Source organism: Melanerpes formicivorus, unplaced genomic scaffold (assembly GCF_026170545.1).
Source record: "Melanerpes formicivorus ecotype bairdi unplaced genomic scaffold, bMelFor1.0.p_v2 SCAF_15, whole genome shotgun sequence".
Lineage (NCBI taxonomy): Eukaryota > Metazoa > Chordata > Aves > Piciformes > Picidae > Melanerpes > Melanerpes formicivorus.
Window position 1 is genome coordinate 5,866,716 of NW_027142367.1, and position 25,039 is coordinate 5,891,754.

The window sequence follows — 25,039 nt, forward strand, 5'->3', positions numbered from 1 at the left end:
AACATGCACAGTGGCTCTCCTTCCTCATCGCCCCTTGGGACTCGCTCTGTTTCACTCACCCATCATTACTGTCCCCGCACGCCTTTCGGCGGTACCCACCGCCGGTCCTGCCCAACCACCCGCCGCGCCGGGGTCCCCCCACCCGCTTCTCTCGGGGGCGGCCTCGCCGTGCGCTGCCGCTGCCACTGCCGCTCACCCTGCCCGCCGAACGCGGAGAAACCCCTCACCTCCCCTTCGGTCCCGGGGGAGGGGGCTACTATCACGTGTGATTCCTCCCCCTTCTCTCCCGTTCTCCTCCCCCTCCGCGGCGGCGGCGGCAGGAGCAGCAGCAGTAGCAGCCTCCTCGGCTCCGCTCCCTTTGTTGCAGGCGGAGCGGCGGCGCTGCCGGGCGCCGCGCACAAAGGAGCGCGGCCGGGGCGAGGCAGCCCCGCCGGCGGCCAGGCGCGGAGGCGGCCACCGCACCTCCGGGCTGCAGGGTGTCGCGCTGCACAGCCGGGACCAGCCCTGCCCGCGGCCGGGCAACAGCGGAGGCGACAGCGGCAGTCGACTGGTGTGCGTGGCCCGCCGCGGCGGGGATGCTGAAGGTGTGCTCCAGCGCGGCGGAGAAAGGACGGTCCCGCCCGGGCGGCGCCGCGGGCTCCGGTTGATGCTACGGGCCTGACGTCGCCGCCATCCCGCTGCCGCCGGCGCTGCTCCTCGGCCGCCCCTCGCCATGCTGGGAGAGAGCCCGGCCGCCGCCCGGCCGCTGCTGCGAGCGGGACCACCCCTGGCGCTGTGCTACACCTCAGCCCTCCTGGTGCTCGCCCTCTCCGCGCTGCCCGCCGGCCGCGCCTCCCACCCCCTGCCCGGCTCGGAGTGCCAGGGCGGCGGCAAGGGGAAAGGCATCAACTGCTCAGGTAAAGCCCCGCCGGCTTCCGCGCCCCCCTCCGCGGGCAGCCCACGCGTGCACGTGGAGGGCCGAGCGCGGCCCCCCCGCTTCTCCTCCCCCGGCCCGGCCTCGGCCCGGCGCGGCCCCGCGGGCGGCGGAAAACAAAGAAGCAGCGTCCGCCCCGGCCCCGGGTGCGGCGTGGAGAACCCCCTTTGCGGGGGCAGAGGTGGGTAGGCGTGGGGAGCCCCCGGAGAGGGCACCTCTTTCCCAGCGGCGCCCCGCCGAAAGGAAGGAGTTTGCCGGTGTCTCTTGGCTTTTGTTGTTCCACTCCGCCTCCGCCCCCCGCAGTGCCGGCAGGTGCCAGCCGGCCGCCCCGTTCCCCCCGCCGCTCCCTCCCCGTCCTGTCTCAGGCTAAGGGGAAGAGCCGGGAGGCCGCCGGGAGCGCGGGCTCTGACGGCGCTCACACGGGGGTCTTGCTTAGTCCCACTCTGCTCGCGGGTGCAGCCCGCACCCGGGGCAGCCCCCCGTCCGGCCATCTGCCGGCTGCTGGGTAGAGTCATTCTGGATGACAGGTAGACAACAAAACACTCCGTGTGTGAGCGAAATAAGCTTTCTAGGGATTTCCCCCCGTGTTGTTTGAATGACAGGAGGCTGTTGTATTGTGCCTTCCCATCTTCTGCTTAAGTACACGCGGGTCCAGTACAGTGCCCATGTAGATGCGTCAGTTCGCGATGACAGCAGCGCGTTTTCTTCTGTCTTGAGGTATACGAGGTTTTTAAAGTAGAACAAAGTAAATACATACAATATAAAGTTTACGCGTCATTAGAAATACTTGGTTTTGTTCTAAAACTAATATTTAGAAAAAGCAGGTTTTGTTTTTTTTCCAAACATTGGCTGCGTATCCCTCCTGCTGCTTTCTAAAACGATAGGTTTATTTCATTGTAAGGATCGCCGCCGAGAGCTGCGCAAAGTGCCTTCTCCAAGGTGATGAACGTTTCTCGCCCTGTGCACAGAGCATATCCCCCCACCGCGTCCTCCCGAGCTCCCATTGTCTTCAGCGGGATTCGGAAGGCAGTTGACTCGTTGGAAGAAAGTCTCAGTACCTTCCAGGATAGGGACCCCAAACTGTGTACCAGCTTTCAAGAAAGGTCTGAACGGAATAGTGATCTCCCTCCCAATTAAATATTGTAATTTGGATAATGCTGCTGGAGTCAGCTATCAAATTTGCAGACCAGCAAACTGAGGCAAAATCATTTTGCAGCATAATAAATGTACCTGCTATTCACTCTCAACATGCTCATTTGCTCTTTATTTTACCCCATTTAGACATATACTGTATGAGTGTGTGATGCCACAATGCTACTGTTTTACTGCTGCTGGACTTTTTCATTCTACCTGTGTGACTATCGTGGTTATTTTTAAAGAGAGGGTAACAGGTTAATGTGTCACTGGCGTTAGTGGCTTACCCATCAGAGACATGTGGGTCATTAGACCACAGCATGTGCATAAATCAGGGAGATTAAATATGGTAGGCTGATGAAACACAGGAGGAAGTTTCTAAGATAATGTGGAACACACCGATACCATTATTTAGAAACCATCAAGGAAAGAGGGTTTTTCCAAGCTGGAACTGGAAAACTGTATGCTATATTGAAGATATGCAGAATGATTTGGTTCTACTAAAAATAGGCAGAAGCAGATATATATATGTGTGTGCGCTATATATGTATGCATGGCAGGCACTGTTTCCAGTGTAACTACAGACATGTGGAAGGAAAATGTCATTTAAAGATGAAGAAGTTAGATTCTGCTATGTTTCAACTGTCTCATGCAAAACTACAGTGTTTCAGTTCTCAACATTAATTTTGAAGGAACTATTACCAACACATAATATCCAGGACAGATTTTCCTCTTGCTTACCTCTGCATAGCTTCATTAAATTTTACTGGATAAGCTACTCCCCACAGAAGATGCTTCCTATGTTTACACATGGGGCCAGGCATTCACATTGCTATTTATACTGAAAGTTAAACTTGGGAACACTGTTACTACTTTTCTTTCAGTCATTTGGGCTCTCTGAATTACTTTCCCTGCTGCGTGAAGCAAACTACTTCTCTCTGTTGTCATTTAAATGTTTGCATCAGGTTGACCTGCTGCCCTGGAACAGTTTCTTGCACTTTTTCATAGAATTGTGGGATCATTTATGTTGGAAAAGACCTTTAAGATCATCAAGTCAAATTGGTCTTGGGATGGTTCCTTGACCTTCTACCATTTTATCATCACTAGGTTTTGTAGCTATGTTTGTTTGTTGCTGATTTTTTAGGAAATGCTGAACTCCTCTCCATTATTCCTTCACAATACACTGCTTGAGAAAAGAGTGTACTGTAGTAAAAGAACATTCAAAGGTGGAGGACACAGGCAGGCTACATGAAAGTTGAGAGTTTTTTTCAGCTTTGATTCTATGTTTTCAGCACATAAATTGAGGTTTGGTCTTTTGTTATATTCTGATATAATTGCTTCATCCCCAGCCAAGAGAAGAACATACAACCAAGCTATTAGAGCAGGAAACAGGTAATTAAGACATATCTGGAGTTAATTGACAATGTGGACTTGTATGCCTTTGTTCTTCTGCCAATCCATACTTTGCTAAGTCAGGACAGTCAAACATCTCACTCTGGGTCAAATGGATGTTTTAGAGAGATATTATATTATTCCCAGTGCTACCTGTAGACACCTTCTGTAACATTTCCAATACTCATGGACTGCTCATGGGTAGTGTGTTGTGATGCTTGCTTCTGTACTCAGGCTATAAGATAGTTGTCCTTAATAAAGGTTGTGAAAGGGGGCTGTTAAGCATCCCGCGTGCAAAGTACAAAATTGTAGTTTGTTCATGAACTCCTAATCTGCTGCTACTCTCCAGACACACACACTGTGCAGGGGCATCTTCAGTTTCAGTTTAAGTCCAGCTGAATCTCTGGTGTGAGATTAGGGTCACAGTTTAGCATTGACCCTTCAGTGCTGGGTTGAAGTTTGGATGGATGATCTTTGAGGTCTCTTCCAATTGGATGTTTTCTGTGATATGTTTTGGTCACATGTGTCGCAGCTACAGAGGTTGCCATTTGACTGTGACTGACCAAATGCTGAAGATCTTGATGAGAGGTACACAGATGTAACAGGAGATACTGCTCTGTGCATTGTTTTGGGTTTATATGCCTGAGAATTTAATTAACAGGGATACATTTCTGTCGGTAAGACTTTCAGCTTGCTGTCCCTTCATGTACCAAAATATACTTGTTTGGGACAATTCTGTACACCTCCTGTAAGTCTCATAGGCCATGCACTGCCCCTGGTTTCTTAAATGTTCTTTGAGTGAAGTGAGTAAAAAGGATTGAGTAAGATCAAGGAAAAATTATGGACACCTTCTCTTACATGGAATTCCTCTTCTGCAGGATGTGAATGCTTTCTTTTTGTGCAGTCATAACATGTCTGATATAGGTTGTAGATAAAAGTAGATGGAAATTACTGATTAGGGAGAGGAAGGGAATAGAGAGACAAAAGAAAGTATGTATCTTGTGATTGGCTGAGTCTGTGTCAGGCTGTTTATTGAGCATGAAAGTGCAAGCTGTCAAAAAGCTTGTAAATTTTTAGAACAGCAGAGAAAGCTGTAGTGGAACTGTCCTTCACAGTATATACATTATCTTAATGCTCAGTATTCTTTAGAGAAATTATTTCTGCTCTCAAATAACTCATGGATTAGGTTAGACTGAGAACTGAAAATAGTAGAAAAAGGAGATGAAGCAAAGAACATGGTAAGACAATGGAACTACAGCAAGCATGAGCAAAGTTCTTGTGTTTTGATATTTTTTAATGTGTTAGGGCAAGAAGGGAGGAGTAGACATCATCAGTAGGATAAAAGCATCTGAAGATTGAACAAGAGGGGGTTCTGAAGAAGCTTGGGAGTAGAAGGCACACAAGCAGAAGAGGGTAAGAAAGCAGTATGACAAAAAAAAACACAGCTGAGAATGGAATCAGGTCACAGAGTATGGACAAGGGTGACAAGAACTGGCTACATCATAGGCTTTTGTTTTCAAAGCACACCTTTTTCCCATGTGTGAACAGAGTTTTAGAAGAAGAGTTGGGAAGGGCACAGAATGTGCAAGACAAGCAAGAGGAGATCCAGTTTAAATACAGGTAAGGCAGAAATTATCAAGAGCATCATTGTAAGTCTGTGTAGTATAACAACAGAAAATAAAATATATATGAATTATTAATTGCTGCACACCCGAAGAGGGAGCAGTGCATTTAAAGAATGGCTGCAGTCACTATTACTGGATGTGGTGCCACAGATTTTGTCTCATCCTTACTTCAGCTTTCTACTGTCAATGAATGTGATCTCATTCAGAATCTGCAAGTCTTTTTTTCTTTGACATTTGCTGCTAAAGTTGTGTTACCCTGCATCCCCGATGTACAATGGAGGCTGTCCTGTTACGGACTTTGTTTCCATTGGTTTGTTAGATGCCTTTGAGTCTGTCCTCCAGATCCTGTAGCAGAGATGCCTTAATATAACTATTGCTGGATACTAGTGCTAGCAAAAGAGTCATAGCATGCATGTTTCAAGGAAAAAATAATAATCTGTTAAAGTCTTGCTGTGTAGGAGTTTGATATAGTGCATGTAACATACTTGTGGCTGCTGTAATCCAGAACTAGACATTAAGAACCTATCTTCTGCATCTTGTGTGTGGGTCACCAATGGTATGCTCTTGTTCAGTGCTTGACAGCTTTTAAAAATGATGGGAAAGGGCAAAATCTGAGGTTATGGAGGCTAAACCAAAGCAGGGGAGTACACGGAATTCTTTGCCTCTGCAGGACACTGTCTCAGCATGAACATCACTCTTGCCTTTCCTAACTCTGCTTCCTTCTGAAAGTGTTTGACAGTTGCAGAATGAGACACTGAGAACCTAAGAAGTGCTAAAAACCTTGATGAACATGAGTATGGTGTGGTTAGAAACACAACATTCGAGGCACAAGTTCTCAGTGCCTCAGGAAACACTTCCCTAGGGAGATGACTATTCAATCACTTCTGCAGGAATTTCTTTCTCAGAAGCATCTAAGATATGTCAGCACCGAGAAGGTGGTACACTCTCAAAAATGCTCTCTGTATTTATTGGCAAATTACAGCTTTAGGTTTCAAACCAGGATGAACTATCACTGCTTTAAGCATGTTGCCTATTATGTGTGAGCTGTAGTAGCTGAGACTTGTTAGGAAGTCTAAAGCTACTTACATCTGGTATATTGACACTTGAGGTGAAGACTTGGTTCATGGACAAAATGAGTATGTACATTTTTGTCACTCTAGGTTTCTGTGTTGTTTGAAGCTTGAGTCCAGACTATAACTATTGTGATGAGGAAGAGCTGAACACAAACACATATCCCCACTGACCATGTCTGTGCCCAATCCACAGGGCAGATATGAACACGGATTTGGGAGAATATAAACCTCAGACACTGCTGGTCTGTTGAGCTCGACCTTGGTTTCTGTCTAGGCTCAGTGGGGAGTCTCTGAACCAGAATGAGATATGGCCTCAAGACTGGCTTTGATCCATGCTTATCAGCTGGAACAGATGTACCCTTTGTGGGTTTTCTGAAGATTAAGGAAGCAAGGGTTTTTTTGGTCTATTGTTGTAAGTTGCACAAACCCAAAATGATTTGGGTTTTAGATATGCAGCCACATTGGCAGGAATGTAAAAGCAGAGGTACAGGTTCAGGTAAATCAGCCTATTTTAAAAATTACAGATGTTTTTTGTTTGCATAGATAAACGATCTAAAACCATAGATGAGACTAGAATAATTGGTTATTTTATGTAAGATGTTACAACTTATGCTTCTGTAAATGAATTATAGCAGACAAGTCAGACTGTGATATGTGTTTGTGCCAATTGAACTTCTGAAGTAAATAATCCAAACTCAGTCAGGTTTCATATCACTTTAAGAAACTATCATAAGGCACAAATATAAATCAACTCTAAGTAAAAAGTAAAAACCTTTATTAAAAAGAGAAATGAAAACTCAGACAATAGCATGCACATATTTGTATCCCTTTAGCGTAATTACCCAGACATGAAGTGTCCTTTCATTACAGATTCCTATGCTGATCAAAGAGCTGAAAGGTAATTAAAGCAGAACTGAAAGTGTCAGAATAGCAGAAAATCATCTCATACCAGGTGTCACTCCATCACTGTCACTAGTGGGAACTGGTAGTGTGATGGAGCATTCAAGCCTTGACTGAAGGGACTGGATTGAATCCAATTTCTTTATCATTTTCTGAAAAGGGAAAAAGAGGAGCACTCTTTGTTGTGAAGAAGTACTGCCAAGGAAACAAGACCTCTCTGATAATTCCTTTTGAAGGGAAAACAAGTCTGGGCCTTTTCTTGCTGTTGATGTAAGGATAAGTATTTTGTACTTGGAGCCTGCCGGTTTTCTTCTAGAGCTGACAGTAGACTGGATAAAGGGGAAAGTTAATATTTACTTGGACTTGAAAAAAAAGAAGCTGTGGTCAAGGTCTTTGAGTAGAGAAGTGTGAAGGCAGAGAATCCCACAGGTATTGACGGGAGGCTCACTTTACCTTTTTTTTATAAAGAGATCATCGTGTTCTACCATTGATCTGTCAGATGAAAGTGCTTGTGACTTTCCCAGCCTGTGGTCAGGCTTAGGCAAGTGTCCACAAAGCAGGTAATGGCAGTAGTACCTAGAATAACAGTAGCTGTAACATTTGGGGAAGACAAAGTGCTGAGCACCAGGGGTATTGGGAAAGGATCTATTCCTCTGACTCTAGAGTACTGCTTATCCTCCTCGAGAAGTCCCTACGGATGATAGGTTGGACGCGATGATCTTGAAGATCTCTTCCAACCTGGTTTATTCTATTCTATTCTAAGATGCTGTGGAATGGAAATGGAGGTAGAGGACATGCTGGCATTTTTCAGGTGAAAGACTGTCTTTTTCTAGGCAGCCTGTAGTATTCAATAGAGCTGAAGACCAACAAAGTTCTTTATAAATTCTTCTTTAAAAAGTCATTCTTCCCAAGAAGGTTATAATTAAATAATGTGTTGTATACCTATAGTTTATTCTTAGATCATTGTGAAATGATCTCTCTCTGCAACTACCTGAAAGGTGGTTGTATTACAATAAGCAGGGGGCTTGGTCTCTTCTCCCTAGTGTCAAGTGGTAGAATGAGAGGAAATGACCTCAGACCAAGCCAGGGAAGGTTTAGACTGGATATTAAGAAAAATTTATTCATTGAAAGAGGTGTCAACCATTGGAATAGGCTGCCCAGGGAGGTGGTGGAGTGACTGGCCCTGGAGGTGTTCAAAAGTGTGTAGAAATGGCACTTCAGGACATAGTTTAATGGCCATACTGGTGTTAGGTCAGTGGTTGGAGTTTCTGATCTTGGAGATCTTTTCCAACCAAAATGATTCTATGATTCTAACAATTTGGAAACATAGGATAAATCAGAAAGAGTGTAAGACAGTGGAATTGAAATTTGTGGAACTCCTCAGTATGTAGAGAAGGGCTTGTCTGACTAAATCAACTCATAGTAAATTTTGTTTTATGCAGCTATTTTTTTTTTTGGCAAAATGGTCTGCCTTGTGTGGTATTTTTCTTCCAGAAAAGGATAAAGATATAAAGACAAAAATCTTCTTAGGAGTAAGTTCAGCAATAAAATTTGTGATCTGGTAAAATTAAAGATTTCTGGAGAGCCTTAAATCTGTCCCTTTGTCTTGATGAACAGCTACAGTGTATCTTCGGTTCTGATTTAGTTCACAGATGGTTACAAGGGGATCTGAGAACAGAATTATTTCATCTTGTATTATTAGGTTGATATCTAGCGGTGCCATTGGTTGTTTAAATATTTGGTATTTATGGGTCATACGTTCTTTTTAAAGCAAACAACAAAATCAGGACATTCTTTTTTCTCTTAGAGATTCTTACCAGGGAAGTGTTGTCCTCTTCGGAGTGAGGAGCAAGATGGCAGTGAAGGTCTTTGTTAGAGGAGTACCTACAAGACTTCTGTTCTTGCTAACCCAGTTACATCCCCACACCTGGCTGAATGGGAGCTGGGAGACAGACCAGTCTTTGCCTGCATTTGCATATCACAGTATCACAGTATCACTTAGGTTGGAAAGGACCTCGAGGATCATCGAGTCCAACCTATCAATACAGACCCCCATGACTAGACCATGGCACCAAGTGCCACGTCCAATCTCCCCTTGAATGCCTCCAGGGTCGATGACTCCACCACCTCCCTGGGCAACCCATTCCAATGACGAATGACTCGCTCGGTGAAGAACTTCCTCCTCACCTCAAGTCTAAACCTCCCCTGGCGCTGCTTGAGACTGTGTCCCCTTGTTCTGGTGCTGGTTGCCTGGGAGAAGAGACCAACCCCTTCCTGGCTACAACCACCTTTCAGGTAGTTGTAGAGGGCAATGAGGTCACCCCTGAGCCTCCTCTTCTCCAGGCTAAACAATCCCAGCTCCCTCAGCCTCTCCTCATAGGGCTTGTGTTCAAGGCCTCTCCCCAGCCTTGTTGCCCTTCTCTGGACACGCTCAAGTGTTTCAATGTCCTTCTTAAACTGATCTATTGCTGATGTGATTTCATTTGGTTTAGAGAGTAATTTAATGTTACACAGATAGCAGTATTCAATTTTTAAAAGTTACTCTAGAACTGCCTCATTGGTCATAGTGCAGTTTGTGAGGAGGTGGCGTTTGACTGGCAAACAGGGACTTATTTTAGGATAATTGACATTCTCATAGTAGACAGTTCTAAGGACTGAAAAGACAAGAGCTTTCTGATAATAGATTATGTGTTGCAGCAGCAGTGTTTAAAGGATCTGGTTCAAAATAAAATTAAATCATTGTAATACCTCGCTTTGGACTTTGTAGTTGCAACTAAATTTATTTTTTTTATACTGTCTTGAAACACCCACATTATAAAACCGTGTTCAAGCTGGCAGGGTCCTCATCCAAGCTTCAAAAAGAGTGCTAATTAAGACCAGCAGGAAAACATGTGAAAGAGAAGAATAGAACCATCAGTAATTTTTCTGAAGGGGCCTGGCTTCTCTGAGTTTTCTGCCAGCTCCTCCCATGGCCCATTACTACCAGGCTGAGACCCCGCTATGCTCCTGTGTATCTTAAATAGGTGCAAAACTCTCTGTGCTCTCCTAAGACACACAGAGCATCCCATGGAGCACAGCTGAAGAAGAGGACAGGTACAATGCTCTTGACAAACAAACAAAAGTGTGTTCAGGACATAAAATGGTTCTTCTCAAGTCTGGTCTGGAAGCCAGAGCCTCCTGAAAAATCTGTCTCTGCCTGGTCACAAAGCCTCTGTAGGCGGCCTCATTCCAGCTGCCTAACTTGTTGGCAGGTGACAGCTGGGTTCCTCAAGAAAAGGCCTGGGGGCATCTCCTCTGCCTTGCACCAGTCTCACTGGATCGATGTGGAAGCAGATGGGGTGAATGAGGGTGGCTGGGCAAGCCAGAGAGCTGAATCTGTGCAAATTCCAGTTTGTCTACCCTAGATCACCATAGTCTGATCAAGATGAACACGAATTGCACAATTTTAGGAGTTCTAATTGCTTCACCCTGAATCCAGCCCTGATTATTTCCCAGACTGACACATTTCCAGTCAGCTTCAGGAGTATGACACATTTCAGTGTTCACCTACTGCCAACCAAAAAATCCTGCTTCAAGTAGTGTTTAACCAGTATCAGTCACTAGCTTAGGTGAGCACTGCATGTGATGATGGACAAAGAAACACACAGCCCCCAGTGAAATCATGCTGTCACATTTACTTGTGACTGTAGAAAACCTATAAACACACATATTTCAGCAGCAGGTGAGAAACTGCTCTGTTGGTTAAACCTGAAGTGTGGAGAGGAGTTTGTACCTCACAAGAGTTTTACTTGCTCTCCTACTCAGGAGCTGTTTCACGTGCAATTTCGTACGTGACTATAAAGGACGGGTGGTTAGGTAATCCTTTTCAGAAGCTGCTAAATTTCCTTAAACCAAACAAGGATCTTAACAAAAGCAGGATAGAAGCCCGAGGTATGGGCTAGATACTGGTGTCAGTGCATATGCAGAAAAAATGCCCCTAACAGTCTATTCAAATGCATATTCCAAATGGGTAAGTGCTTTTGAAAATGTGACTTGATCCTCAAGGGTCCATAAAACACATGACCAAGATATATAGTCTTTAGCTGGCTGGCTGAGATAGGTCAGTGTTTTCAACAGTTATTTCCATTGAAACTTTGATAGAAATTTGTGGCTAGGTAGCAGTTTGTTGTTCTAAGTCTCAAGGAAGCATTGATCTAATGAAATGTTTACATTTTGCTAATTAGTATTGACTCTGATTCTGTACTGCCTTTGTCTGATCCCTCTGGGAGAGGCAGAGGTCAGTTTGTTGTGCCGAATAGGTTCTCCAAGGGAGAGAGGGGCAGGAGAAAATCCTTAAAAAGGCTAAATAACGGGACCACCCCCGCAAGCAGTACCTCCACGTGCACTGGTGTGCAGATGAACTGTTACTCTCCTAAGGCACTGTGCCCAGCCAGCAGCTTCTCCTTCATCATCCACCTCTCACAAAAGTTTACCTAGACAATTCAGTGAGGTAGAGTTCCTTTTCCCTGACTTGATTGGAAGTATAATTTTATGAAAGTATCATTTCAAGGCTATAAAAGTGAAAATAAAGTGGACAGGTTCCTGTTGAAGTTATAGATTTATTGCTTTTAAAAAATATAAATAAAAAACATGTTGGGCAGGCAATTTATGTCATGGTTTTTCTTTTCTTTTTAGCTGAAAGGCTGTTCTTTTGTTTGTGTGGATGTTTACACCTTTGCAAAAATAGTTGGATGTGTTGAATAGTTGAAACGTGCAAAACGGGTTCTGAGCGGCAAGAAATACTCTCTGTCACAAGAGAGACAAGTGGCTATGAAACAAAAATTTTGGCTAGAAAACACAAAACAGCTGCCTAATTTTGATTAATTTTTTTTTTTAATAAAATACAAAGAGGCTTATCACTGTCTTGATGCTCATTGTTAAAAACCTCTGTTTGTAATACAGAGGAGTTGTCCAGGTGAGAGAATGCAACCGCCGCATTTGCGAGCGGCATTTGTGCTGCTTGCTGAGCAAACAAAGAGGATCACTGGAACCAGACTCCAAAACTGAGTGTTTTGGGTGATTTATCTACCAGATGGTAAATGCAGTCCAATGTAAAAAATTAGTCTGGGAGCAGGGAATCAATCATCCAGCACACTGATCAGCAAAGGGATTTGGGTGTTATAGCAGAAAAATTAATGAGCTGGCAATCCACCGCAGAGCAGCATTAAAACAAAAAGATGCTACATTGTAATAAAGGAGTCCTCACTCAGAAGACAAAGGGGATGAATGTACTGCTTCATTAGACACTTGATAAACCTACTTGAAAGCAGTGTATTAGATACCAAACCCCCAATATTATTCAAACATAATGATTAAAAAGTTCCGTATCAAAAATCGGCAAATCAGAGTTAATTTAGGTAAGTGAAGTTTTTCCACTGCTTTCACATTTGTTTCCCAAACACAGAGGCTTTTCAGTCTTAGGTATTACTTATTAGTGTTGTATATTATAGTAGTATATATTTCTACACTTCGGGATTGCCTAATGAAATACTGTAAGACACCAGTAATAGCATTATGCCACAATGAGGGCTTCCTATAAAATACAGAGAATGTGTCTCTGGCCTCTTTCAGTTACTTGGGCTACAAGAGATCAGAATAGCTGCCCCACCAAATTCTCCTCATGCTGTTTCTGGTTTTTGAGGAAGGCACAGTGTCCATCTAGGAAAGACTAAGAAAAGGTGTCTCCTGTGCTCAATTTCCACTTTGAAAGTTGTTATTTTTATTCTAAGGGTTAGGTGCAGATTAGGTTCTTTGGGCAATGATGTTATATATGGGCTGTTTCTGCAGGGAGGAGGGGCAGAAACAGGGTCTGACTATGCTGGTGTGGGGCCACTTGACACAGGTTGAAAAGCTAGCAGTTCTTGCTCAAGCCTAAGGCATCAAAGTTTCTTCTGTGACCACACATAGCTGAAAAAACTGGATCAGGAAAGATCTTTCTCTACTTTGGAAAGCTACATGAAACTACATTTGTATGTAGTTTTATAATTCAGTTTGGCATAGGTTTTTTGTTTTAAATTACTCCTGGAAATAGATTTCTATAAACACAGGGGAAAGGAGCTGATGGTGTGACTTCCTAAGCAGCAGAGTGAAGCCTGCTACCTAAGGAATTTTTCCAGAAATGCTAACCACTGCTTAAAATCAACAAGAGTTCCTAGATCACTGTCCCTGTGATTTCTCTGCGTACAGAGTAAGCAGTAAGAACCTGCAAATATTAGTCTCACATAGCTCTACAGATTTGGCATGTAGAAACAATGATTTCCATAGACTTTCAGGATCTGCAGGCAAATCTGTATGAAAATGATGAACTCAACTGCTGGCATTTCTCTGAGCCACAAAGACATTTTTGCCTTCAAATTATGCAGAGCCTCTAAAAGTACTTTCTGATACTGTTCTGGATGATGCTTACACAGCTGCAGGGCTAATCAAGTTCAGCCTGTGTGGAAATAGGAACTGTACCTCAGTCAGTGTTTATCTCAGGGCATAAACTGGCCTTTTACTTCCTTTCAATTGTATGGGTGTAAGACAAGGGGCAGAATGTAGTCATGTGCCTATTCACAGGTTGGGTGTAGGTTTTTTTTTTAACTCCTGCTATGTTTATATGAAACTTTTTGCTGGCTATATTTTGCCTGCCATTTTGGATGTGCACACCACTTGTGAAGATGGCTGACCAGAGCTGTGGCCTGAGGTGTACCACTCAAACAGAAAACATGGATCACATTCAGATTGGCAGTGACACAGTGTCTGTCAGTGCCACAGCATCAAGAGGTTTCAGAGCAAGAATGATAACATGGCTGTAAAGTTAGTCTTGGAGAGAGGAATGAGCTCCTCTTGCTCCATTGACCAGCTGTTAGGGGACACCTGGCAAAGTGAAGATGTCCTTTGCACTGTCTCAGGGAAGAGTAAACTGAGAGCCAGCAAGTCAAAGTTCTTTGATTCTCCACTGTACATCAGGTAATAGCAGCTAATTTATGGCAATTAGGAAGTCTCCCCCAAGAGCTGTAAGCTGACACCGGGCGTATTTTGGCAGTCTCCGCTAGCTGTGCTCCTCGGCCCAGGAACTGCAGGGGAGACAACTCATGAGCAGGCTAATCCGCCCTTACATTTGCCAAGGGAATCCCCAGCAGGGAACCGTGAATAATTTCCACCTGCTTCGTACTGCATGAGTGGCACGCCGGGGACAGAGGGAGATGGATGAATACATTGAAGGAGAGGTTGCCTCCTGTCTGTCCTTTAAATAAGGCTTTTTTCTTAGTCCAAAATGCTGGACAAAGGTCTAGCAGCTTTGTCCATCTTGCTGATACGGTGTGCTGCAGAGATCCTGTCGGCTCCAAGTGAGTTTGAGTTCATCAGTTCTCTGCAAACCTGATGACTCTGCCAGCCCTGCTGCAGCCATAACTATGAAAGACCATGAGGCAGGAGAGCATGTCTTGCTCTATAGATACACTACTGTAGCCTCACTGTAAACTCTCAGCTCTTGAAAATCCTTTCAAGGCTGGCAAAGGAGGTTAGCAGTAGCTCTGGGAATTTTATTTCTCTGTGTTTCAGTAAGGATAAACAACCAGACAGAGAAGAATTATTAGCTATAGATTTAGTTGACAAGAAAGCATATGGGAGAAAAAATGTACTTCAGTAAGCTTAGCAGCTCCTCAGTGGTGATTTGTGTGTTAGAAGCATAATATAGTTGTTAGAGTTTGAAAGGAACAGAGCTGGTGGCTCAGGTCCTTCCTTGTTTTTCTAACTTACTGGAATTACCAGAATTCATTAAGAAACCTGAACGATCACCTGGGGGCTTATTTGTTTGTTTTCTCCCTGTGGTTTTTATGTGGCTGGTTATTTTGTAACTTTTCCAAGGGTTTCCTGACTGCTTAATTATGGTTTTCCAAACTAGTCCTAAATAGCATAGTGTATGGGTGTTTGGAGGAGAGAGTTTATGCAAGCCTAATTATGCTCCAGCACCATTCATGCTGCTGATGTTTCAGGGATATTAACCAAGAGTTAATTTATTTCCTTTCTCTGTATGCAAAATAGGAATCTAATGCTATTTTTACAAAGGTATGTGTATCATAAAAAAAATCATTGTAGTGCATTCTTAATTTATAAAACCCTTAAAAGATTTTAATGAGACTGAACAGCAGAGAGGAAACTGAGGTATCCATATTAACTTGGAAAGTACCATATTTAACTGTTATGTTTTAATCTCTTGCAATGGAAAACCCTCCCTTGTTGGAATTAGCTTCTATCTGGTATCCTAAAAATAAAAAGATTCTTTATCCATCTTTTGAAATGAGGGCAAATTCTAGATTTTGATGTAGACTGGACATGCTGGCATGTAAAAAGAAACTCTACTAGGAGTGGAAGAAGGGACAGCTAGAATAGGGGGGGCATATAAGGAAGCCGCCCTAGCAGCAAGAGACCTGGTTAGAAAAAACTAGTACTACTACTACTTATAAACCAGGTTGGAAGAGACCTTTAAGATCATCCTGACCAACCCATCAACCAATCCAACCCACCCAAACAGCTAACCCATGGCACCAAGCACCCCATCAAGTCTCCTCCTGAACACCTCCAATGATGGTGACTCCACCACCTCCCCAGGCAGCCCATTCCAATGGGCAATCACTCTCTCCATATAGAACTTCTTCCTAACATCCAGCCTTCAGTGTTCTTCTGAACACCGAAGTTACAAGAGCAAGAATATTGTAATAATATTTACAATAATGCCAATAATGTCTGTCCTCATCATTCTAATTTTTTTTCTTTATAATCTGTGTACTAAACTTTTCAAACAAAGTTTTAAAATCCATTAATAAGACCATGAATCACTCTCTCTGTATAGAACTTCTTCCTAACATCCAACCTAAACCTCCCCTGGTGCAGCCTGAGACTGTGACCTCTTGTTGTGGTACTGGCTGCCTGGGAGAAGACACCAACATCCACCTGTCTACAGCTTCCCTTCAGGTAGTTGTAGAGAGCAATAAGGTCACCCCTCAGTCTCCTCCTCTCCAGGCTGAGCAACCCCAGCTCCCTCAGTCTCTCCTCATAGGGCTTGTGTTCCAAACCCCTCACCAACTTTGTTGCCCTTCTCTGGACACGTTCCAGCAAGTCAACATCCTTCCTAAACTGAGGGGCCCAGAACTGGACACAGTACTCGAGGTGTGGCCTAACCAGTGCAGTGTACAGGGGCAGAATGACCTCCCTGCTCCTGCTGGCCACACTGTTCCTGATACAGGCCAGGATGCCATTGGCCCTCTTGGCTGCCTGGGCACACTGCAGGCTCATGTTCAGCCTACCATCAACCAGCACCCCCAGGTCCCTCTCTGCCTGGCTGGATTCTGCCCATCTGCCCAGCCTGTCGAGGTCCCTCTGCAGAGCCTCTCTACCCTCCAGCAGATCAACTCCTGCCCCCAACTTGGTGTCATCTGCAAACTTACTGATGATCGACTCAATGCCCTCATCCAGATTATCAATAAAAAGGTCAATTAGAATTAAATCTGGCCAGGGAGATCAAGGGGAACAGTAAAAATTTCTGTAGGTATATTAATGGTAAAAGGTGTGGGCTCCCTCAGAAAGGAAACAGGTGAGCTGGTGACAAGTGACATGGAAAAGGCTGAGGTTCTCAACGACTTCTTTACCTCAATTTTCACTAGCAAGGGCTCCAGCCTCACTCCTAGTATAATGGAAGATAATAGCAGGGACTAGGGGAAAGCACTGCCCATTGTGAGTGAAGATCAGGTCTGTGATCATCTGAAGAACCTGAAAGTGTTCAAGTCTATGGGACCCAATGGGATACACCCACAGGTGCTGAGGTTGCCAGACCACTCTCCATCATATTCCAAAAGTCACAGCAGTCCAGGGAGGTCCCCACTGACTGGAAAAAGGGAAACACAACCCCCATTTTCAAAAACAGAAAGAGGCATCACCCAGGGAACTATAAGCTCATCAGTCTCACCTCTGTGCCTGGTAAGATCATGGAGCAGATCCTCCTGGAGGCACTGCTGAGACAGAAGAATAACAAAGAGGTGATTAGGCACAATCAGCATGGCTTCACCAAGGAAAAACCATGCCTGACAAACCTGGTGGCCTTCTATGACAAGGTCACAACATTAATAGATGAAGGTCAAGCAACTGACATTATTTACCTGGACCTGAGCAAAGCCTTCAACACCATCCCACACATCCTGATCTCCAAGCTGGTGCAGTATGGGTTTGATGAATGGACCATTCAGTGGATAATGAACTATCTTGAGGACCACACCCAAAGGGTGGCTGTCAATGGGTCCATGTCCAAGTGGAGTCCCTCAGGGATCAGTACTGGGACCAGTCTTAACATCTTTATTGGTGACATGGACAGTGGCATTGAGTGCTCTCAGCAGGTTTGCTGGCAACACCAAGCTGTCTGGTGCAGCAGACACGCTGGAGGGAAGGGATCCATCCAGAGGGACCTTGACAGGCTGCAGAGCTGGGCCTATGAAAACCTCATGAGGTTCAACAAGACCAAATGCAAGGTCCTGCGTCTGGGTCAGGGCAATCCCAAGCACTGATACAGGCTGGTTTGAGAGCAACCCTGGAGAGAAAGACTCAAGGGTGCGGGCGGATGAGAAGCTCAACATGAGGCACCAGTGTGCACTTGCAGGCCAGAAGGCCAATCACATCCTGGGCTGCATCAAGAGAAGCATAGCCAGCAGGTTGAGGAGTGTGATTCTCCCCCTCTACTCTGGTGAGACACCATCTGGAGCACTGCATCCAGTTCTGGAGCCCCTATTACAGGAAGGATCTGGATGTGCTGGAATGTGTCCAGAGAAGGGCCATGAGGATGATCAGAGGGCTGGAGCACCTCTCCTGTGAGGACAGACTGAAGGAGTTGGAGCTGTTCAGTCTGGAGAAGAGGGAGTAGCAGTGATTCAACCACCTGTACAAGAGAAAATATAATCACTTTTTACTTGTGGTACTGAATTTCCAGCTACTCCTCAAACCCCAGACATGGTAGCTAGGCACCAAACTTCCAACTGAAACAATTAGGATTCTATAATAACAAGCCCCAGCTAGTTCTTGTCTCATCACATGATGTTAGGGTTTAGAAGGGACCTCCAGAGATCATTGAGTTCTGCCCTCCTGCCAGAGAAGGATCATAGAATCTAGTGCAGGTCACACAGGAATGAAGCTGGAGGAGCCTTGGAAAGTCTCCAGAGAAGGAGGCTCTGCAGTCTCTGGGGAGCCTGTTCCAGTGCTCTGTGATCCTTACAGTAAGGAAGTTCATCATGTTGAGATGGAGCTTCCTGTGCTCTAGTTCATATCCATAACACAAACTATTCTCTCCCAAATTATCAGTCTCCAAGCTGTGCAGGAAGTGTGCATAAAATGTTTGAAATAAAAAGGGAGCATCTTGAGCTCTACAAGGAGACTTGTGACTGAAAAGACCTCAGCTGTCACTTTCAAGAGATGCTAGAATACAAACACCAACCCTTCCACATAGGTACAAACTCTCAGCTGCAGCTAGGCTTGAAACACAGATTTCTAGAGATAAAATATTTCTTCTTCTATCACAATTCACAGTTCATTTTGACCTCACTGAGAAGAGCTGCTGAAAAGAAAGTAAATTAAGGTAAATATGTAAAAAGGGACTGTTACTTAATTTCTTACAGAGGCACAGCAGAATTCCAGCAAGTTGTTCATTTCCTAAGGCAGTTACCATTTTTCTAGCTCAGAAGCCAAACTAGAATTTTGAGGCACTAGAAAGGCTTGTAAAGGAAATCTGTTTCAACACAAGACTCAGAAAATGTTGAGGATAGCTACTGAAATAATCACCTTCATATTAACATTTCTGGGGAAAAAATTACATCAGTAGACAGAAGATTATTTATTTCCATGTATTTCAGTGTGTTTGGAAACAAAGCTAGCTACCAAGTGCCTGTCACAGGATCAGGGAGTGGTAGGGGTTGGAAAGGACCTCTGAAGATCATGTAGCCTAACTCTCCTAGAGTATCCTTCCCCCCCTTTTTGCATCAACCTCTAGTGAGTCAGGCTGCAAAATTAGGCATGGATTGTGGAAGTTTCTTTCTAGAAAGACATAATTTAACATATTGGTAAGACAACTTATCTTTGAGTTATGAGTTTCCTTCAGTGTTTCCGCTACCTACACTTCAGACAAAGACTAACTTTTGCTGAGCAGAAGTACTGAAATAGCCAAACCCTTTCCACAAGTTTGGCAGGATTTTAAATGGTTCTTATGCCAATAATCTTTATTCACTCTTGAATTTCATGGAGTCATTTCATTTCTTAGGTCAATATACAGAAGACCTTATTTTCAAAATAAGGGAGCTTCAAATCCAAAATCCCTCAGTTCATCCTAGTTACCACACTGTACTTTGCTTTCTATGTACAGTGGAAAGACAAAAAAAGCCCTTAAAGATGCTGATTTGGTCTGGTGGAAGGTGTCCCTGCCCATGGCAAGGGGGTTGGAACTAGGTCATAGAGTCATAGACTCACCAGAGTTGGAAGTGGCCTCCAAAGGTCATCTAGTTTACACCCCCTGCCTCCTCCTAACACCACTCCCATTGTTCTTCCCAAAGCAGCTCCTGCTCTCTCTACACCATTCTCCACCCTGCCTAAACAGCTCCTGCTCCACCATCACCATTTTTGCACTCATTCCAGAGCCAGGGTCAAGATCCTCAACCAGCCAAGATACCACAAAGAGGAGATCAACCAGCACCTGGGAGCATCAATCCTCTTCCTAACTAACCAGGGGGCCACTAGGCCCCCTGGCCTTTGTTGTCACCACCACCATCACCCAGTGTGCACCATGGGCACTCACCAGCAATGAGAGGAGGATCCCTTAGCCCAGACAGGCTCAGTTTAGGGCTTCTGCCTTTTCTGGTGGGGATTAAAAAGGGGAGTGCGTGGGGAGAGCCAAGTGGCCACACCTGGGGTGGGAGGAGACTCCAACAGAGCCCAGGTGCTCTGGGATTTGGGGGGGAAAAGCGGGTAAAATGGGGCAGATGTGGGACTTTTAGGATGTCAGGTAATGATAGGACTTAGGGGAATGGAAGAAAAATAGAAATGGGTAGATTCAGATTGGACGTTAGGAAGAAGTTTTTCCTCATGAGAGTGGTGAGACACTGGAAGAGGTTGCCCAGGGACGTGGTGGAAGCCTCATCCCTGGAGGTTTTTAATGCCAGGGTAGACGTGGCTCTGGGCAACCTTATCTAGTGTGAGGTGTCCCTGCCCAAAGCAGGGGGGTTGCAACTAGATGACCTTTGAGGTCCTTTTCAACCCTAACACTTCTTTTATTCTAAGATCTGTATGGACCGCAAGGTATCGTTCCCTCTAATTAATTTTTAACTGTATCCTATTATTTCCTTCTTGAAAAGGTCCTTAGCTTTAGGAACATTCAGCACTGGCACTACAATCTTTCAGACCACAAACATGGCAACAAGCTTTACTTTGGGTTTTTTTCTTTGGGGATGGGGAGTTTTGTGGGTTTTGTTGCCATTGTTTGTTTTGTTGGCTAACTCACCTTTTTAAGTTGATGTTTCATTTCTTATGCCTAGTTAAGTTCTGCAACTTACTTAGAAATAGGTATTTATTTCTGTGCTTTTAAATATAAAGCTAATATTCCCTTAAAAGAGCTTGTCATACATGCTGACTGTCATGCTGACAGTCTGTCATCCACATGGGTGGAAGAGATATCCCATGGCTTCAAGCCTCGTTGGTCACTGTTTCTGCAGTGAAGCCTTCTCCTCAGAATATCCCATTTCTTTCTGATTGACTGCACTATATACTACTTGCTTAGTGGTCTTACTAATGGATTTTAAAACTTTGTTTGAAAAGTTTAGTGCACAGATTATAAAGAAAAATAAAATGAGAATGCTGAGGACAGACATTATTGGCATTATTGTAAATATTATTACAATATTCTTGCTCTTATAACTTCGGTGTTCAGAAGAACACTGAAGGCTGGATGTTAGGAAGAAGTTCTATATGGAGAGAGTGATTGCCCATTGGAATGGGCTGCCTGGGGAGGTGGTGGAGTCACCATCATTGGAGGTGTTCAGGAAGAGACTTGATGTGGTGCTTGGTGCCATGGTGTAGTTGTTTCAGTGGGTTGGATTGGTTGATGGGTTGGACGCGATGATCTCAATTGAAGGTCTCTTCCAACCTGGTTTATTCTGTTCTAAGATAATCAGTAACTTCTTTTGGATGCATTTTCCAAGGTCTGTAAAACTTACACATGGACAAGACTAGCCTGAAAACTGCTTAACACTGTTTTTTGCTTAACACTATTTTTTTGGGTGGGCATTAATTAGACTTTACATTCGGGTGAGAATGTGAACGTTAGGAAAATAGTGGATTAGATGTTTTAAATAGAGCTTGATATATTCAATGAACAGCTTCCACTGCTATGAGTTATTGCATCCCACTTGAATTGCTTTGAGACAAAAGCATCCAGACAGTGAGAAATGCCCAATTAGTGAATATGTCTGGAAAATCTGATTTGAGCAACTTGTCTAGCATGGCACAAGGACATAAAAATTACATTTGCTCAAATAATATTAGTTCAGAAATCTTCTTGTTTCTGAGTACTTGATTTGCTCTTTCATTATGGCTTTGCTTAACATAAGTTCCTATGAAGGGGAAAAAAAAAAAGGAAAAAAGAAAAAAAGAACAACCTTTCCCACTGACAGCTAGGGAAAATACAGACATTTCATAGGATGGACTGATTTTTAAGTGGCTGTGAGGGAGGTTAAAACCATTATATCCTGTCAGGAACCTCTCACTTGAATTAATGGCATAGAAGGTACCAGTGAAAGTAGTTCTTCTCTGTCAACCAGCCACCTGAAAGTAGACACAGAATTTTTCTATTATACTTACTGGAAGGTAGAGACCTAGCAACCCTGGTCTCCCTGTCCAGGCCCTATATCTCATGTTTTCAAGTGGCTGTTGTTTCTCCATCCTTCTCTCTCTCTCTGACTCCTCTTCTCTGGCTTTCCTCGTGATCTTCTTTCCGCCTGTGCTGCACCTGCCAGCTTGCTTTCCTTCACAGTGAGTTCTGAGCCTTGTACTCAGACTGTTTTCTGCCATTGGGCAAGGAGACATCTGAGGCCATACAATTATGACATGTATGACAAAGATACAAGTTTGCTAGCCCAAATTTTTGGTGCTGAAGCCACAGCTCACCTGGCACACTACATGAAGCCTGTGAGCAATGTTGCTGGTAGTGCTCTTCTAGTGGCTTAAAATTTCATATGGATTGGATATATTTTCACACAACAGAATATCATGATCTGAGAGTGGAAATCACGTGGCCATCAGTGCACTTTGTATCTCAGCTCCTGCATGCAAATGTGGAAAAATCTCAAACACCTTAATGGTACAAGTTGCAATTTTGTTACTTAAAAAAACCACACAAAACACAAAAACCCAAACAACAAACAGTACACTGTGTGTGCTCAAGCTTAAGTCTTAAAAACTATACAGCTGAAAAATGGCTATGGAAACAACCTGTATGCTACAAACAACCTAAAACATGATCTTAAGATGGGAAGTACTATACAATGTTAGCTATGAGTATACTTCCCAGCTCTATATATTTCAACTTTGAAGCTAACAAGTTGTGTTGAAGTCAAAGAATTGCTTATTTGATAGCTGTTCAGAAGTTTACAAATGCCAAGATTTTCAGAATGTCAGACTCACTTTTTCAAATAAGTCAAATATACAACTACCTGAAGGGAGGTTGTAGCCCGGTGGGGGTTGGTCTCTTCTCCCAGGCAACCAGCACCAGAACAAGAGGACACTGTTGCTGGATGTTAGAATAGAATCATAGAATAGAATAAACCAGGTTGGAAGACACCTTCGAGATCATCACGTCCAACCTATCATCCCCCACCACCTTATCAACTAAACCATGCAACCCAGCACCCCATCCAGTCTCCTCCTAAACATCTCCAATGGTGGTGAATCCACCATCTCCCTGGGCAGCCCATTCCAATGGGCAATCACTCTCTCTGTGTAGAATTTCTTCCTAACCTCCAACCTAAACCTCGCCTGGTGCAGCTTGAGACTGTGTCCTCTTGTTCTGGTGCTGGTTGCCTGGGAGAAGAGACCAACCTCCGCCTGTCTACAACCTCCCTTCAGGTAGTTGTAGAGAGCAATAAGGTCTCCCCTGAGCCTCCTCTTCTCCAGGCTAAGCAGCCCCAGCTCCCTCAGTCTCTCCTCATAGGGCTTGTGTTCCAAACCCCTCACCACCTTTGTTGCCCTTCTCTGGACACGTTCCAGCAAGTCAACATCCTTCCTCAACTGAGGGCCCAGAACTGGACACAGTACAGGGAACACTAAGAACTTCTACAGGTATATTAATGGGAAGAAGATGAGTAGGAAAGGTGTGGGCTCCCTCAGAAAGGAAACTGGTGAAATGGTCACAAGTGATGAGGAAAAGGCTGAGGTACTTAATAACTTCTTTACCTCAGTCTTCACTGCAAGGGCCTCTAGCCACACTCCTGATGTTATGGAAGACAATACCAGGGACAGGGAGGAAGAACTGCCCATTGTAAGTGCAGATCAGGTTCGTGATCACCTGAAGAACCTGAAAGTGTCCAAGTCCATTGGACCCGGCGGGATACACCCATAGGTACTGAGAGAACTGGCAGATGAGGTTGCTAAACCCCTCTCTATTATATTTCAAAAGTCATGGCAGTCTGGGGAAGTCCCCACAGACTGGAAAAGGGGAAACATCACCCCCATTTTCAAAAAGGGTAAGAAGGAGGAACCAGGGAACTACAGGCCAGTCAGTCTCACCTCTGTGCCTGGAAAGATCATGGAGCAGATCCTCCTGGAGTCACTACTTGCTCAAAAGAATGGTGAAGAGGTGATTTGGAACAGTCAGCATGGCTTTGCCAAGGGCAAATCCTGCCTGACCAACCTGGTGGCCTTCTATGAGCAGGTGACAAAATTAATAGATGAGGGGCGAGCAACTGATGTCGTTTACCTGGACCTGAGCAAAGCCTTCGACACTGTCCCGCACCACATCCTGGTCTCCAAACTGGTGACACATGGGTTTGATGGGTGGACCACTAGATGGATAAGGAACTGGCTTGATGGCCGCACCCAAAGAGTGGCTGTCAATGGCTCCATGTCCCAGTGGAGGCCAGTGACAAGCGGAGTCCCTCAGGGATCAGTCCTGGGACCTGTCTTATTCAACATCTTTGTGGGTGACATGGACAGTGGCATTGAGTGCACCCTCAGCAAGTTTGCTGATGACACCAAGCTGTGTGGTGCAGCAGACACGCTGGAGGGAAGGGAGGCCATCCAGAGGGACCTTGACAGGCTGGAGAGGTGGGCACAAGCCAACCTCATGAGGTTCAATAAGAGCAAGTGCAGGGTCCTGCATCTGGGTTGAGGCAATCCCAGGCACAAATCCAGGCTGGGCAGGGACTGGCTGGAAAGCAGCCCTGAGGAGAGAGACTTGGGGGTGCTGGTGGACAAAAAGCTCAACATGAGCTCTCAGTGTGCACTTGCAGCCCAGAAAGCCAATCAGATCCTGGGCTGTATCAGGAGAAATGTGGCCAGCAGGTCGAAGGAGGTGATCCTCCCCCTCTACTCAGCTCTGGTGAGACCCTACCTGGAGTACTGTGTCCAGTTCTGGAGCCACTATTACAAGAGGGATATGGACATGCTGGAACGTGTCCAGAGAAGGGCCACGAGGATGATCAGAGGGCTGGAGCACCTCTCCTGTGAGGACAGACTGAAGCAGTTGGGGCTGTTCAGTCTGCAGAAGAGAAGGCTCCGAGGTGATCTAATTGTGGCCTTCCAGTATCTGAAGAGAGCCTACAGGAAGGCTGGGGAGGGACTTCTCAGGATCTCAGGTAGTGATAGGTCTAGGTGGAATGGAATGAAGCTGGAGGTGGGGAGATTCAGGCTGGTCGTGAGGAGGAAGTTCTTCACCATGAGAGTGGTGAAACCCTGGAATG

The 25,039-nt window shown here is 44.8% G+C and overlaps 1 protein-coding gene across 2 annotated transcripts in view; it reads left to right on the forward strand.

Moving 5' to 3' along the window:
• Positions 1–588: 588 nt before the first annotated feature.
• TMEFF1 (transmembrane protein with EGF like and two follistatin like domains 1) overlaps positions 589–25,039 on the forward strand; it is a 149,770-nt gene continuing 125,319 nt past the window's right edge. The window contains exon 1 of one of the 2 annotated variants that reach the window (XM_068147492.1): positions 589–896. In XM_068147492.1, the coding sequence (XP_068003593.1) occupies positions 713–896 (184 nt within the window). In that variant the 5' untranslated portion in view covers positions 589–712. The remainder of the gene's footprint in view (positions 897–25,039) is intronic. The other variant, XM_068147491.1, reaches the window with a different exon arrangement.